The sequence below is a fragment of the Patagioenas fasciata genome, chromosome 20, assembly GCF_037038585.1.
Source record: "Patagioenas fasciata isolate bPatFas1 chromosome 20, bPatFas1.hap1, whole genome shotgun sequence".
Classification (NCBI taxonomy): domain Eukaryota; kingdom Metazoa; phylum Chordata; class Aves; order Columbiformes; family Columbidae; genus Patagioenas; species Patagioenas fasciata.
The window spans coordinates 6,639,561-6,654,988 of NC_092539.1; the positions used below are offsets into that span (position 1 = coordinate 6,639,561).

The following is a 15,428-nucleotide window of genomic DNA, read 5'->3' on the forward strand; positions in this document are numbered from 1 at the left end:
CGGCCACGCCCACCGCCCCGGGCAGGGTTTCCAGCCGGAGCGTTTCTGCGGCGCGCGGGGCAGGGGCCGCCATGTCGCGACTGCACCAGAGCCGGTGGGTGCTGGGGGTGGCTCGGGGAAGGGCGCCGGTAGCGAACTCTCTAACGGCTGTGGCTCCGCTTCTCCTTAGGATCGCGGACTTCCAGGAGGTGCTCGGCGAACCCACGGTGGCTCTGGCCAAGCTCCGTGAGCTCTGCTTCAGCGGTGAGCGGCCCGGCCGGGGGGAGCGCGCTGTGCACGGCCCCGGGGGGCGGTTGTGACCGGGGGCCTGTGCTGCCCCCGCGGGGCTCGGGGGTGCGGAGCCCCGGGGTGTCCGGCTGAGGCCCCCTCCGCAGCCCTTCTGAAAGCTGCTGGGAAGTGGCGGGTGCTGGAAACCCGGGGCTGGCGGGGGAGTTTTCAAGCCCAGGCTCCGCCAGGCCGCACCCGGCCTTCGGGCACAGCCGCAAACTTGCAGGAGAGCCCTTCCCTCCCTCTCTGAGGCGCCTGCGGGTTTCTTTGCTCCTGCTGTGGCTTGGCTGTCATCTGCATGGTCACCCGCTTTCTGCTTCTCCTTCTCCCGGCAAGTTTGGCACCGTCTGTAGCGTCCCTGTGAAAACTTCTTGCCCCCCAGGCAGGAAAAGCACCGCCTTGTCTGTGGGGTGGTGTGGGCAAAGCTGGGCTGACACGGCGATGGGGGCAATAACTAACGTGGTTTCCTCTCTGCCTGCTCTTCCACAGGAATCCCCTTCGACGGAGGTTTGCGCTGCCTGTGCTGGAAGGTGGGTTTTGCGTGGGGTGCTTTTGTTTCTGGTGAGGGATGCTTTGGGCACTTAAAACTGTAAACAAACAAAAAACCCAGAGCTTAAAAACCACTCAAAGTTGACAGTACTTTGTGGAGATCAGCATTGGCACGATCACAATAGCACTTACTGACATGGGACTGCCATCATAACTTGGATGATAGAAAGTGGCTGTCTGCTTTTTGCATGAGAGCAGCCCTCAGTGTTAAGCTAGGAGTGCATTTCAGTCGGGTTTGCTATTGATCAGTCCTCCAAATAGGTCTGTGTTGAAAACCAGTCCCCAAAATATCCCTGACTGTCCCTTGGCGAAGTAGTAGGCTTTCTGGAGAAAGCTCCTGGTATTTTCAGAGGGCCATTTCCAGCTGCTGCGTTTTGTTTGCCTATCTTACAGGTATAATAGCTCGTTCTCCAAATAGTGATTTGGGTGCATCTCTCTCTTGTACAGATACTTCTGAACTACCTCCCGTTAGAGAAGGCCTTATGGAGCTCTTTGCTGAAGAAGCAGAGGTGAGGACATTGGTACTTGCTCTGTTATTTCTAATTATAACTGCAGAGAAGGAGAATAGTTCCTTAAATAATTAAGTACTGTCACAGAATGAATTGTCCTCCTGTGCAGTGTGCTGTTCTGTAGGCTGTGTCCTGGGTTTGGTGGATTGGCCTCTTCAGCTGAACTTAAGAGAAAATCAGATACCTTCTGGCTGAGCAGGGTGGTCCAGAGAGATATTTGAACTAAGTTGGGCTGCTTATGTTGACTTAATCTTCTGCTTCATTGCAAATTCCTCTTTTCTTCCTTAAGGGATCTGTATTCCCAGTTCCTAAAGGAAATGATTATTCAGCCTGGGATCGCCAAAGCCAACCTGGGTGTTTCAAGGGAAGATGTGACATTAGAAGATCACGTAAGTGCTGTTAAACCTTTGTGTTGAAGAAAATCCCCCAGAGCTATAAACTTGCTCTGGACTCCATAACCCTGGGCTGCTCTTGGCTCTGTTCTTGCATTGTGGGAACTTTGCCCTGCCAGCAGGAGGGACGGTTCCTAGGTACCAGCACAGTGCCTGTGTTGGAGTAGCCTTCGGTGTGAATTATTGGCAGAGCACCAATAGTTGTGAAGTGAAGTGTTTTCAGCGATGCAAATGGCTCCTCCCCTCCTCTGGGGCAAGCTGCCCAGGCTGTGGGTCTGCTGGGGAAAGGGAGAGGCTGAGAGGAGGGACCTGCAGCACAGAGACGTTCTCCTGGGATGTTGGGTCCATGGGGGGACTCAGAGCAGGCTGCTCTGAGCAACGGGTCAAGTTGGACTATGGCACTGGTGGCAGGAGACTCAGTTCTGTTTCTGCTGCTGGCCTTTAATTGGCTGTTTTCTGCCTCGCTTGGCTTTTTCCTTCTCTGAAAGCGCTGTTAAGAGTGTATGTGTTGGGGGAGGGAATGAAGTAACTGATCAGAAGAGGCTGTAAAATGATACAACTGCTTCCATGACTTGTGCTGAACATTAACTTCTCTGCTAGCATAGACTCATCTGTGCCGCTGTGATCTCTGGACGCCTTGGCGCTCTAAAACCAGTGTGTTTGTAACGCTGCACACATTGGGAGATGTTACAGTGATCTCTGAATGTCTTGGAACATTGCGTTTTGTTTTGGTTTGTTTTTCTGCCTTCTCTCATTCAGTAGTTAACTCTGCCTGGATCTTGATGTGGAGAGAGGAAAGTGTGTCTGTCTGTGGAAGGGGAGTTAAGTTTGTCATATTGGAAAACTGGTCAGATACAGGATAGTTTGTTCATAGTAACATGTATTTCCTTCCTGGGTCCGATGGCCGTACTTTATCAGCCTCAGAGCTGAGGTGGAGGGAGATACTTGTGACTAATAACCAAAAGCACTCTTACTAAAGTACAAAGACCATCTTGGTTGTACGGGTTGGAGCAGCAATCAGGAATCTTGTTGATCCAGGATTGGATACCTGATTTGGGAACAAAGTCCTTAAGAAGCAGGTGACAAGGGTTTGGAAATGTTGGCTTCTGCCTCTCTTAAGTGAACCTGGGTGCTCACTTGTTTCACAAGTTCTGATCCACTTCCTAGAAAACCCTAAACGTAGCTAGTGGGAGAAAAACATAAATCTGATGCGTTAGCAGTGTGCTGGTAGTAGATGACAGAGGGACAGCAGAAATATTATTTAAATTTTACTGAGGATTTCGATACATATGAAACATGCTGGTTCTGTTTCTGTTTATTTCTTTAGCCTCTCAATCCAAACCCAGACAGTCGGTGGAACACTTACTTCAAGGATAATGAAGTGCTTCTCCAGATAGACAAAGATGTCAGGTACGTGAGGCACGATGACTCAGGTTTCTGAACCCAAGTGGCTTGGTTAACACTTTGTACTTTGAAAACAAAGTTTAATATTAAACCGAGCCTCATGTTCAACATGGGGCATGTACTTCCCTCTTCTTATGCCTGATTTCCCTCTGCATCCATCCTAGGAGGCTGTACCCCGACATGGCGTTCTTCCAGCGCCCAACGGACTACCCTTGCCTTTTAATCCTGGACCCCCAAAATGAGTTTGAGACGCTGCGCAAGCGGGTGGAACAAACCACGCTCAAGTCACAGACAGTGGCGCGAAACCGCAGTGGGGTTACAAATGTGAGATCTAGGTGGGGGCTGTCTGTGGGGCATGACGTCTCGGCTCATAAGGGGAAGGGTGTTTCTCGGGCTTTGTTCTGTTTCTCTGTGCTTGTGGGGTGGAATTGGGCAAACACCCCAGCGTATACTGTGTGTTTTGGTGGCTAAACAGCTTTGTGGAACCAGATGATGTGCCTGATGGTTGACAGGGAATTACAGGTATATTTATAATACTCCTAAGGGTTATTTTTTCCTGACTTTTGGTGAAAGTTGGAGTTGCAGGGAGATGTGAGTGTTTTATATTTGACATGTGCCTTTCTGTATGGGAACAAAACACTGAGGGGTTAATTTATTGAAGGTGAATTTACATAATCTTCCAGAACTGATCACATAAACCTGCAGTTAGGAAAAGAGCTGGGTATCTGCTCAAATCCATGTCAGCTCTTTCATGAGTATTGCGGTTCAAGCGCCACACGCTTTTGGGGAAGGTGGCTTTGCTACCACAGCAAATCTCTATGTTCTTTACACTACTAACAAAGAAGTGGAACTGCGGTGGTTCTGTACTGCGTGGGATCAGGTGGTGCAGTGATTCAGGGGAATTGTCTGGCACTACAGGCTGTTTCGTTCCTCGGGGTAGCCAGCACGAGGATGTTGGTGCCTTTGGGCTTCCCAAGTTACTTTTCTTGGTTTGTGTGAACACCGATGTGCTTGGTGTAAGCTGAATATTCTGGGAGGCTTTGTGTCTTAAAAATTTATCACATGTACAAAACTATCTGTGCCAGTTGGTTATTCTGAATCAACGTTACTCTTGCCTTGTTCTTCAGGTGAGCTCCCCTCTTAAAAGCACACCTAATTCTCTGAATGAGTATGAAGTTCTGCCCAACGGCTGCGAAGCTCACTGGGAAGTGGTGGAGCGAATCCTGTTCATCTATGCCAAGCTGAACCCCGGGATAGCGTACGTTCAGGGCATGAATGAAATCGTGGGGCCTCTTTACTACACCTTTGCTACAGATCCTAACAGTGAGTGGAAAGGTGAGAGACTCTTGGCTGCTCAGTAATGGCTGTTGTACTACGTGCTCTGTGTGTAAAGAACTGGGTTGGGAATAAGACTCTCTTTAAATGACTCTGTCTTGCCTGATTAGAGCCAAAAAGCAGATAGAGCAAGAAATGAGGAGTTCTGGGGACCACAGCAAATTGATAGAAACTCAGTGGTCTTGTGAGGGGTGAAGACATGGGAAGTGAGGATTTCTGAGAGGTTTTTCTTTGTTTTGAATGGATCTAAGTTGCACTTCCTGAAACTTAATATGTCTTTAGAAGCTCTTGTTTGCTTGTACTATATTTACCTGATAAAAGAAAGAACGGAATGGGAGTACTTTGGCTGTTGCTTCTACTTTGTGGGAGCTCTGAGGATATGTGCAGATGGCAGGAAGAGCAGATGGTGTTCTTGGGCACAGATAACTGGTTTGTGACCCCATGTCATGAAGACCTTGTGTTGCACACAGGGTCTGTATCTGCAGTGGCTCTGTAGACATTTCTAGTTAAAAAAAAGGTGTCTCATCTTGTCCCAGACCAAGCAAGCCCAAATCTTGTGGACTGTGCTATTTGAATCCAGTACAGCAAACAGATTATGGAGTGAGAACAGTTCGAAGTCTCTGTGCCTCTGTCAGTGATGCTTTCTCTATTCCCCCATCATTTTATTTTTAATTTGTTTTTCTCAGAACATGCTGAAGCTGACACGTTTTTCTGCTTTACCAATCTGATGGCTGAAATTCGGGACAACTTCATTAAGAGCCTGGATGATTCTCAGTGTGGTATTACCTACAAAATGGAGAAGGTCTATTCCACCCTGAAGGAGAAAGATGTGGAGCTGTATTTGAAACTGGTGAGGAGCTACATGTTTCATTCTGTGGGAATGGATGGAGTGGAGCTTAATAGCATGTTTAAATGTCAGCCAGTCTTGTTAAACTGTTACTGTGCTTGAATAGGAAGGTTGAGAGGGTGCACGAAGGGCTTTGCCTATAGGACACAGAGACTCTTTTATCGGTGAGCTGAAACAACCTCTCTTTGGAGTGAGCCCAGAGCAAGCTGACACAGCCAGGCTTTCCTCCCCTGCCTGACCAAAAACAAACAATAGTTGTTCCAAAGCTGCCAGCTGTGAGCCCTAAGGGACTTGGCCACGGTCCCTGGTTACCTGGGTTGAGATCTGGTAGGAGCTGGAGTGTCTTCTGGTTGTCAGGAAAAACAGGAGTTTTGCTCTAGAGTTCCTTGGAATTTGAGGTGACAGGAGTTGTGTCTCTGTCTTTAAAAACAAACCAAAAAACAACCCACTCCTTCCTGCAGGGGTCTCGGAGTGCATCGGGTTGATGTGGGGTTTGCAGAACGTCTAGAAGCAGCTTTTTTTGTAAACATCTTTAGGTCTTATAGGTCACCGTATGTGAAAGTCCAAGGAGAGTTTAGAATGCAAAGCTATTCCTGTTACTCTAACCTTCACCAAGTCACACTGAGATTTTTTTGCGTTCAGATAAATCCTGATGTATTTATCTTATAATCCAAAAGATGATCTGTCAGCACAGTGGCACAACCCACAATGTCAGCTGGTGGTGGAATCCATGGGCTGAAAATAAATGGCTTACTGTTTGGCCAGCAGGTAAGGGTTTTGGCCATGCACCAACAGATCCTTAAGAATATCATCAGTATCCTGAACTTGTTTGACCTTGTTTAAATGTATGGTCTCTTGGATTTGACACCAGAAAACAAGAAAGTTTCAGGCTAGAAGTGCTTACAGTGTGTTTTACTGGCCGTCAGTGTGAACTCTGTTCCATCTTTGTTTTGTTTTGTGAATAGTAAACCTGATAAATACAGGGCTTCTGGAAGGGAGAGGAAATCCTGACAACACGGTGCCTCTGCTAGAGGGGGAAGGCTGCGGCTTCACAGATAAAATGCTGTTCAACTGGGAACGTTAAAATTACTTGGCAGGTTTAACAGAACTAACACAGATAGTGCCTTTAGGAAGAAAAGCTTCCATGTTGTGGACAGAGAAGTGTTTTCTGGCTTGTTTGCAGACATGGCTGCATTTAAAATCTCTCTCAGTCTGGCTTGAACGTGAGAGTCTTCAAAAGAAGCGGTGGGTTTGCTGATGTTGCAGAACGAGTTGGCAGCTTGGAGCTGTATCAGGGTGGAGATGGGGATGGAAACATGGCGTGTGTCTCTTGTCCAAGAGCATGTACTCATTCTTTGCCTGGTGCATGTCTGACAGCAAGAACAGAACATCAAGCCCCAGTTCTTTGCCTTCCGCTGGCTGACACTGCTCTTGTCCCAAGAGTTCCTGCTGCCAGACGTCATCCGCATCTGGGACTCACTCTTTGCTGATGATAAGCGCTTTGATTTTCTTCTGCTCGTCTGTTGTGCCATGTTGACGTAAGTACGTAGGTAGCCTTCCTACTCTTCTCTTTCCCTCCTTTACCTAAATCCGTGGATCCAGGAGGCTTTTGTAGACTTGTGCTAAGGCATCTGGTGACTAGGTTGTAGTCACTGCTCAGTGGTAGCAAAATTGTTTTCAAAAGCTTCTATAAGAGCACAATGTAGCCTGTTTTTGAAGTTTTTCTGTAGAGTCAAAAGTAGCTGAAATAATTCCCATCTTCCAGACTAATCCGGGATCAGTTGCTGGAAGGAGACTTCACTCTGAACATGAGGCTGCTACAGGTAAGGATTAAACATGGTTGGCATAGGGAGCAATCTGAAGAGTCTGGAAATGGTGCTGGGAGGGAGGGTGATGGTCAGGGTATGCCTGGCTGAAGAGCAGTACCAGATTTCTGATGGTCACATGCAGAAAAATCTCAAGGTTGATCTTGCAGCGTGCTCTGGTCCCCACCACCCACTGGGACATCGAACTTGGGACAAATGGCTACTTTATCGTCCCTGGCCGTGATGTCTCTGCTCCCTGTGCTGTCGAGTTTTCAGTTCCACACACAGATGGTGGCTGTACACTGGTTTGTTGTCCTAGCTCTGTGAGGATCTCTTGCCTTCTTCCCCATTTTTAGTGCTACAGTAGCAATGGGCCTTATTTCATAGAGTAATATTCCTTCTGTATTCTTCCGCTGGTGGGGCACAGTGCTGCTGGCTGGAACCCATCGTTGCCATTAAAATAAAGCCTTTTGCTTACGCACGCATTCTAGCTGACCAAGAAATTGTCATAGACTAGAGATGTTTAATGTCTTTTGGTTTGCAAAAAATCAGATCTTTTCCAGCAAAGATGTGAAACCCTGTGTGACAGTGTTAGATGTATTGGCCAGGGGCTTTTGTTTAGTTCTGAGATCTGTCAGAGCCCAAGGTTGAAAACAGCTGCACTGAGCAGTAGGATATCTCAGATTCTGCCAGTTCCTGCTTTGGCTGTGCAAGATCCTGGCTTTGATAAGGCTCTCTGGCAGGAAGATAGCTTGGAGCAGGCCAGCTTACTGTAGCTTGGAGGACAAATTAAAAAAGCAAACAAACAAAAAGCTAAACCAAAACACCACCACACACACACAAAACCAACCAACCAGATGAAAAACAACCACAGACAACAAAACAACCTTCCTGAAGGGTATTGAGGCTCAATCAGTTACAAAAGAATAAACTTTTAGCTGTTAAGGGAGTAACTGAACATGGCAGTGTGTTGTGATAAGCTACGAATGCTGTTATCAAGGTTTGCCCTGCTTAGGTTGAACAATGTGTGCAAGAAACGCTGCATAGTCAATGATATGATTCTGTTTCTTTGACACAGGATTATCCTATCTCTGATGTTCATCTGATTTTGAAGAAGGCAAAGGAACTTCAAGATTCAAAGTAGTCCACGACCCCAACAAAAGGTGTCAGAGAAACTGTGTGGCAGCAGATCCCAGGAGATGCCCCTGTACAGTGTGGTGCATTGAAGCTCCTCATGGTCTCTGCAGGACTTCAGGTTTTGTGTTTGGGCTACTGGCCACCTTGAAGATTTCCTTCTACTCTATTTATTAGGTCAAGGACTGATGACTTCCCCATCTACTTGGGTCCCACACTCCAGATTTTTTCAAATCTCAAATGCCTCTGTGCTGCCAAAAGCAGTTCTTTGTATCTTACTTTTAATGACTTCAAAAATGGGGAGAAAGAAACCATCTGTCTGCATTTCCCCCAAGAGATGGACTCCTGTATCATGGAAGTAACACATGGAGTAACTTCTGATGGGTAAGGGACAGGCTGAGTCCAGTGGATTTTAGTGGGTGAGTATAGAAGGATCTTCCTCCTGCAAACAGAATGTATTCTGATGAAGTCACACATCCTGCTGTTCAAGTAGCTTCTGGATTCTTCTCCCTCCTGTCCACACTTGGCCATCCCTGGGATGTGCAAAAAAAAACCTTCTGTTGAGTGTCATCTGACAGCTGCGGTTTGGACCCATTTGCCTCAGAAAGAGACCTGAAGAAGCTGAGGTGGCAGGACACCATGACAGCTGGTGGCTTTGTGCTTTGAAACTGCCTGAATCCAGAATCGCCTTATCAACAAGGTCGCCTTGAAAGCAAGATTGTGGTGGTTTTAATCAATGGGTGAAGTATAGTTTGAAGTCAAGCCTTATATACGCACAGCCTTAGAGCAGGAGCTTGTTGCTGCACAGAAGCCTCAAGCTGCTTTCCTGGCTCTGAATTGGAGCATATCCAGCTACAATCAGGATTCTGAAATACAAGAAATGGATATCTAGCTGCATGCAATGAAGACAGCCGTATTTAGGGGCTTATGCAGGCACAGCACTGGGGTTTTCTGCCTCAGTGGCTTGCATAATACTGCCCTGCGCAAGCTCTGGTCACAGTAACCTTGATACTGTCTCATGGTACTTCTTGCCAGGAAGAGATATGGTACAGGTCTGACCTACCAGAGACCTTTTCTGGTGCAATCCAGTGGTCACACAAGCATTTCTGTCACTACCTGACTGTGGGGGCTGATCTGCTTCTCTATCCACTGCTCTTGTTGGAGTCACCGTCCTGCGTTGGAGACTTGTTCCTCCTGAGAGGGGAAACTGCTGCATTTCAAATACAGTGGAGGGGGCTCAGGTGAACGTCGACCAAGACACACTACGGAGAGAGCTGCTCACCTGCTGGCAGCGTCAAGCTGAGCAGAAACCGTAATCCTCTGAGGGAGAAACTGCCGGCACCCGGGTGCTTGGCTGCTGCGGAAGCTCTTGAGCGAACACTAATCCAGCGTGCTTTTCCCTTCTGTGCTGTGCTGCCTCACCTCTGTGTAGCTGTTGGACACTACAGTTTTTGGTATTTATGGATATTGATTTGTTAAAGGTCAGTCTTCTTTGTAAGAGCTGCTTAAGCTGCTGACGGCCTAGAATTGCCCTAGCAGGGGGGATGTTGTTGGCATTCAGCTTTTTTACTAGTGTTATTTCCTTTGCTGAAGGCCGGTTCTTCACAGGCTGCTGTAACTCTCACAGGGGAGAGTGGGGAGATGGGAGGACAGGTTGATGCAAGCACCTCTGTTCTTATTGGCAATCCCGAGCAACCTCTGCCTCTTCAGAAGATGCTCAAGTGACACTAGTGCAGCCGGGTGTTGCTGCTGTGGTGGAGCAAGAGCAACTGAGAACTTAAACCAATCTGTGATTAATACCTGTGGCTAAGTGTCCCTCTCTGCTGCAATCCTTTCTAGAGGGTCGAGGTTTCCTCCAAGAAATATGGAACTGGTAGACTGAGGCAGCTGTGTGGTGAAGCATGCTGTGGATGGATGTTCTTCCTGCCTTCTGGTGCTGAGCTATTCCAGGTGGTCTCATGGTCTCAGCTTTTGGGTACCCTGGACTAGCGAGGCCAGTTAAACCTCGTATGGCCAAAGGGCTGCCTGGTAGGCACAAGTGTAGAACTGGTGGGTCAGAGTCTTAGGCACAACTGGATCTCTTCCAAACACTTCTGCCTCAGAACTGCTCTAAATACTGCTGTAGCTCTCTCGCATTCTGTGGACAAGCTCTGCTTGCTCTTCCTACCCTGAATACCTGAGCTGTCCATTTTGAGTCCATGTCGCAAGTGCAGGGTTCCCTTATACTGTATTTGCTCACTGGTAACAGGAGCATCCATGAGAGTTCCTGGTCTGAATAGCCAGCAGTCTCCCTAAAATAACCTGAGAAGGCAGCAGGCAAATCAGGGTTGGAGAATTGCCTGTGATTGATCTTTTGCTTGTTCTTAAAGCAGCATTTGGGCTCTGAAATGGACCTTCTGTGGTAACATTGCCCAGCTCGGGATCAGGTTTTGTTCTGTAGCATCAAACACACCTGAGGAAGAGACAGGGCAGGCGGCTGCTCTGGCAGCTCAGGTGGGTGTGTGGGTGTCACGCTGTCTTCTCCCTTCTGAGGTGCTGAAGGGTTTACATTATGCTGTCTTACTTCTCTTTATGAGGTGAGGTAAATGCTTTTTAAAAGGGTTTGCAGTGGTTAATGGGATGTGATGAGAGCTTTGACTGATGGAAGGTTCTCCATGGTAAATTCTGTAGCTTTACCCAGACTACAGCTGCTAAACTGATTGAGTTCTTTGGAGAGAACTTACAGCAAGTTTGGTACACCCAGACAGGCTGGTTCCTACATGAAAAGCTGGTTTATGTCCTTCCTTATCCCCTCCCGTGTAGTAGGACTTCTGCTGTTGAAAGTTGTACTTTTCAATGAGTCGGGATATCTACTTCTTTGTTCCAAGACTTTCTCTAAGTGCAAACTCACATTTTCTGAGGGGAGAAAAGAAAGTCTTAACTTGTAACCAGCTTTTGAATCTCCTTTTGAGTTTCCTTCCATTCCTCAAAGGCTTTTGGTGACGTTGTTTAGGTCAGACAGTATTTAACTAGTGGTTCCTTGTGTGTGGCCAAGTAACAACTGCTCCACCTTTGATGTTTCCACCTCTGATTTCTTCAATCCTGATGTGCAGCAGGAGCAGCAAGGTTGGCTGGAGCAGCACTTCTGTGGGTTGGGGTTATTAGTCTGGAGTGACTTGGGGACCCCTTGGTTCATAGGGGCCTGAACAGAGGATGGTTAAATCGCCCTTACAACACATTCCTCACAGACAGGACTACTGCCAGGCAGAGGAAGAGGGACCTGTGATCGACTGGGAGGAAAACCAGGACACTGTGCTGGGTGTGGGGAGAGATGAGCCTTCCCTGGGGGGAAGAGGTCTGTTCTACCCGCTCCTCGCTCTAATTCAGGCTTTGGGAAACTTAGTGGCTTTGCCAGTGAGATAGGAGTAACAGGATCCTAGAGATCAAGTTGTTGCTGGTGGTCACTCAGAACACTGATTTTTGAATTTTGTGATGTAGCCTAGAGTTATTTATGGTTTGGCAGTGAGTGGAGTGAAGGCCAGAAGCTGCTTTGGAGGAGCTGGGGTGTTTGGGAAAGCAGAGGCTGTTTTCCCTCAGTGAGTATGGGTGGCTTCATCCGTTTGGAGCACTTTTCTAAAATGCCCTATGCCCGACAGAGAGGAACAAATAACACTTTTTTTTTTTTTTTTTTTTTTACGTTGACTGGAAAGAATTGCCAGAACCGGGTATAGAGAACACTTTATCACTCTAAAACTCCTTTTATCTCTCTTTTTAAACACTATTTTTATAATGCTTCCTTTAACTAAATGGGTGGCTTTGCGCAAACATCTGTTGCTGTGACTCGGTGCGTTGAGCTTGGAGTTGCTACGGTTGCTGACTACAGGATTTCCAAATGCCCACTGGGACAGCGGCTGGCGGAGCCCAGCACCAGCAGCCAGCTGGGGCTTTGTGTACATTAAATCGTCTGGCCTATACATTAAATCGCCAGGCCTGTATATTAAATCATCAGGGCTCCCTCTATCAGCATCTTTCCCGCATGTTTGTTTTGCTTTGCCTCCCCGAACCATTGCTTTGCCTTCCCACCTCGGAGCCGTGGCTTTTCTAGAGGGTGACACCGCGGCTGCTCTCGGGGTGTCCCAGCGGCACCGGTGGGGCTGTGACCGGGCCGGGATGTCGCCGTCGTGTGCGGCCGGGGGGAAGCCGCGGGCCCTCTGTTCGCCTCGCTCACTGCTCGTTATTTTTGTACTTTCTCCGAGACTCCTTTCACGCTGTTCTCTAATTTCTCCCAATAAACTGGGTTCTTTGCACACCGGGACCGCAGCCGCTTCTCCCTCCGCCTCCCCGGGGCGCGCTCGGAGCCGCGGCGCCCTCTTGCCCTTAAAGCGGCGATGCTCCCTCAGTAGCGCATAGCTCCCCTGGAAAGCCGAGCCCCGTTTAAGCGGCGGGCGCTCCCGCGGCGCAGCGCACGGCCATGCTGCGGGCCCGCTGGCTGCTGCCCGGCGCCTCGCTGGCCCTGGGCGCGGGGCTGGGGGCGGCGCTGACCTCCCGCCGCCGGGCCCGCGGCGATGCGGAGGTCGAGGGGCTGCTGGGCCGCCTGCCCGTGGTGCCCGCCGTGGCGGCGGCCGGTCCGCCGGCGCTGCCGGGCTCGGGGCGGACGGAGCTGACCAAGTACGGGCTGCCCGGGCTGGCGCAGCTGCGGAGCCGCGAGTCCTACGTGCTGTGTTACGACCCGCGGAGCCGCAGCGCGCTCTGGGTGATCGAACAGCTCAACCGGGAGACGCTGAGCGGAACCTCCGACCGCGCCGCCTGCGACTTCCAGGAGGACGACTCGGTGCACGAGTATCACCGCGCTACCAACGCCGATTACCGCGGCAGCGGCTTCGACCGGGGGCACTTGGCCGCTGCCGCCAACCACAAGTGGAGCCAGGCGGCCATGCGGGACACGTTCTACCTCAGCAACATCGCCCCACAGGTAGGGCCCGCCGCGGGCACCGGCTCCCCTGGCCCTGGGGACCCGCAGGGAGACTCGCCCGGCCCGGGGTGGGTGGAGGGGGGCAGCCCGGAGCTGCCCGTGTTCAAGGGCAGACACTGCTCCCTGCTGGAAACCGCCTCCGAGCGGCTGCCGTGTGTTCGTCCTTAGTGTGGTTCACCAAAGGGAGTCCAAAGTGGCCAAGGTCATCCGGGGGTGCTGAATTTTCGGCTAAACCCAACAGCAGCGATCCTGCAAACGCACCTGCCCGGGTGCTTCTCTCAACCCAGAGAGACGTGGTTCAGTGCAGCTCCTTGCAGGAGCAAAGTTAAGCAGGGGGACAGAAACTTGGGAAAATCATGGCCTGAGGCGAATGGATCCTGTTCCTGGGTGTGCACGCCCAGACCTCACCCTGTGCAGCTTTCGAAGCGGAAGTGATAGTGGAGATCTCTTCTGGAAAGTGCTTGGGGTGCTGCAAGGCATGTTGCTGGAAAGACGGGTGTTACTAGGCAGAACAGTGAGGACGTTACCCAGGAACTGACTGTTGCCTGTGTTGTGTTTCTAGAACCCTCATTTAAACCAGAATGCCTGGAATAACCTTGAGAAGTACAGCAGAAGCTTGGCGAGGAGCAACAAGAACGTCTATGTCTGCACGGGACCCCTTTTCCTGCCCAGGTAAACAGGAGGGCCAAGCCGAGGCTGCGCTCGGACGCTGCGTCGTGCTGGGAAAGGGGAGCAGGCTTGGGGTGCAGCCTCCCAGCTGCTCCCAGACAGGAGTGATCTGCTGAGAGCACAGGGGTTCTGTGGAAAGGTACTTAGGATTGGGATTATTTTTAGTATTTCCTGTTCAGTTGATGTTTTTGTCAGTAAGGATGGGTTTCTTGAGCTACAGCATAACCAAGCCACTTTTGTTTGCAGTCCTTAACAATCTTGTAGTAGTAGATGACTAGATTATTAGATTTATACATTAGACTGCAGACCCATTCACTGCAGAATAAAGCTGCTAGGTTTTATTTAATGAACTATTTCTCCACTTAAGAGCATGCCTGTATTTGCAGAGAGCTTCCTGTAGCGCTGAGGAGCAGCTGTCACAAGTTGAGATCTCTTCAGCAGCAGGGAATAGCTTGGAAAGGCTGTTAGAGAGACGGCAGGGAGGGGATTTGGGGGAGCAGACTCAGTACACAGCTCAGCCTCACCCTGTCAACATTGCTGTTGGTGCAGGATGGAGCCCGATGGGAAGATGTACGTCAAGTATCAGGTGATAGGGAAGAACAATGTGGCTGTCCCCACCCATTTCTTCAAGGTGCTCATCCTGGAGAAGGAGAGTGGGGAGATCGAGTTGCGCTCATATGTGATGCCCAACAGCCCTGTGGATGAGAAAATCCCCCTGGAACGGTTCCTGGTTCCCATTGAGAGCATTGAGCGTGCCTCGGGGCTCCTCTTTGTCCCAAACATCTTGAAGAGAACAAGCAACTTGAAAGCCATCACAGCTGGAAACAAGCGTTGAACCGTGACTACACAAATCCAGGTGTCCCCTGGGAAGGGACTCACAGCAGTTGTCCACAGAATAATAGTTTTCTTGTGCAATTTTAAATGTGGGAAATGATCAAGCCAATGTTTCCCTTTACCTTTCCCCTTGTTCTGTGCGACAGTGACACACACAGCAGGTCTCAAGGGCAGGGCCTGCAGAAGGCTCCTGGGCACTTGGCACCATCGTAGATCTTTAGTTTTCCCCTCGTCTGCAGTACTGAGCGTACCCCTGTAATTGCTCTGTTTGAGTTGTGTGGGGCTCATTAAGACACAAAGGGAAGTTCCTTAATTTCTGCTATTTAGCAGGGAAGGATGGGAGCAAGACGGGCAAGGGGGAGGAAAGGTGAGCTTCCTGCCTTTCTGTGGCCAAAGGATTGTATGATTGTTTTCTTTCAGAAGATGGTTTTAACAGTAAAGTTTTGAAACCCCAAAGTATTGGTTGTTTCTTATCTGCTCTTCCCAAAGCCCTGGATATCACAGAAGGAGGGGGGAGGACAAAGCCAACTTTTCCAGCTGTTTTCCTGTTTGAGCAGAGCTTAAGGCATCACAGATGGAGCCAGACTGTCCCAAGCTGTGCTGATGTGCTTTACTGCTGAGGCCCAACTGAAGCTCTGTCCCTTCCTGCTGTTGGGAAGGATGAAGCCTTTGAGGTGAAAGGTGGGATGAGGGAGTCAGTATCACTGAGACAGGAAAAGCTTCTTGGCATAA

The 15,428-nt window shown here is 49.5% G+C and overlaps 2 protein-coding genes across 2 annotated transcripts; both read left to right on the forward strand.

The window, feature by feature from the left end:
- Positions 1-10: 10 nt before the first annotated feature.
- TBC1D13 (TBC1 domain family member 13) lies at positions 11-8,793 on the forward strand. The gene is made up of 12 exons (XM_065854201.2): positions 11-94; positions 170-243; positions 757-797; positions 1,264-1,325; positions 1,615-1,714; positions 3,045-3,127; positions 3,286-3,445; positions 4,249-4,456; positions 5,143-5,306; positions 6,681-6,841; positions 7,069-7,126; positions 8,187-8,793. The coding sequence occupies exons 1-12, from the start codon at positions 72-74 to the stop codon at positions 8,250-8,252; spliced, it is 1,200 nt and encodes a 399-aa protein (XP_065710273.1). The 5' UTR covers positions 11-71; the 3' UTR covers positions 8,253-8,793.
- A 3,884-nt stretch (positions 8,794-12,677) lies between these two features.
- On the forward strand, positions 12,678-15,152 carry ENDOG (endonuclease G). Its single transcript, XM_065854207.2, has 3 exons — positions 12,678-13,193; positions 13,756-13,865; positions 14,412-15,152. Exons 1-3 carry the CDS (start codon positions 12,693-12,695, stop codon positions 14,695-14,697), a joined length of 897 nt encoding a protein of 298 aa, XP_065710279.1. The 5' UTR covers positions 12,678-12,692; the 3' UTR covers positions 14,698-15,152.
- The last annotated feature ends 276 nt before the right edge of the window (positions 15,153-15,428 follow it).

What these genes read in the sequence shown, in the direction of transcription:
- TBC1D13 (XM_065854201.2), top strand. Translation starts at nt 72, where the DNA reads ATGTCGCGACTGCACCAGAGCCG. An exon ending in CAGATAGACAAAGATGTCAG is followed by an intron (nt 3,128 to 3,285) that starts GTACGTGAGGCA and finishes CATCCATCCTAG; the next exon opens with GAGGCTGTACCCCGACATGG. An exon ending in ACCGCAGTGGGGTTACAAAT is followed by an intron (nt 3,446 to 4,248) that starts GTGAGATCTAGG and finishes CTTGTTCTTCAG; the next exon opens with GTGAGCTCCCCTCTTAAAAG.
- ENDOG (XM_065854207.2), top strand. Translation starts at nt 12,693, where the DNA reads ATGCTGCGGGCCCGCTGGCTGCTGCCCGGCGCCTCGCTGGCCCTGGGC. An exon ending in TCAGCAACATCGCCCCACAG is followed by an intron (nt 13,194 to 13,755) that starts GTAGGGCCCGCC and finishes TTGTGTTTCTAG; the next exon opens with AACCCTCATTTAAACCAGAA. An exon ending in GGACCCCTTTTCCTGCCCAG is followed by an intron (nt 13,866 to 14,411) that starts GTAAACAGGAGG and finishes CTGTTGGTGCAG; the next exon opens with GATGGAGCCCGATGGGAAGA.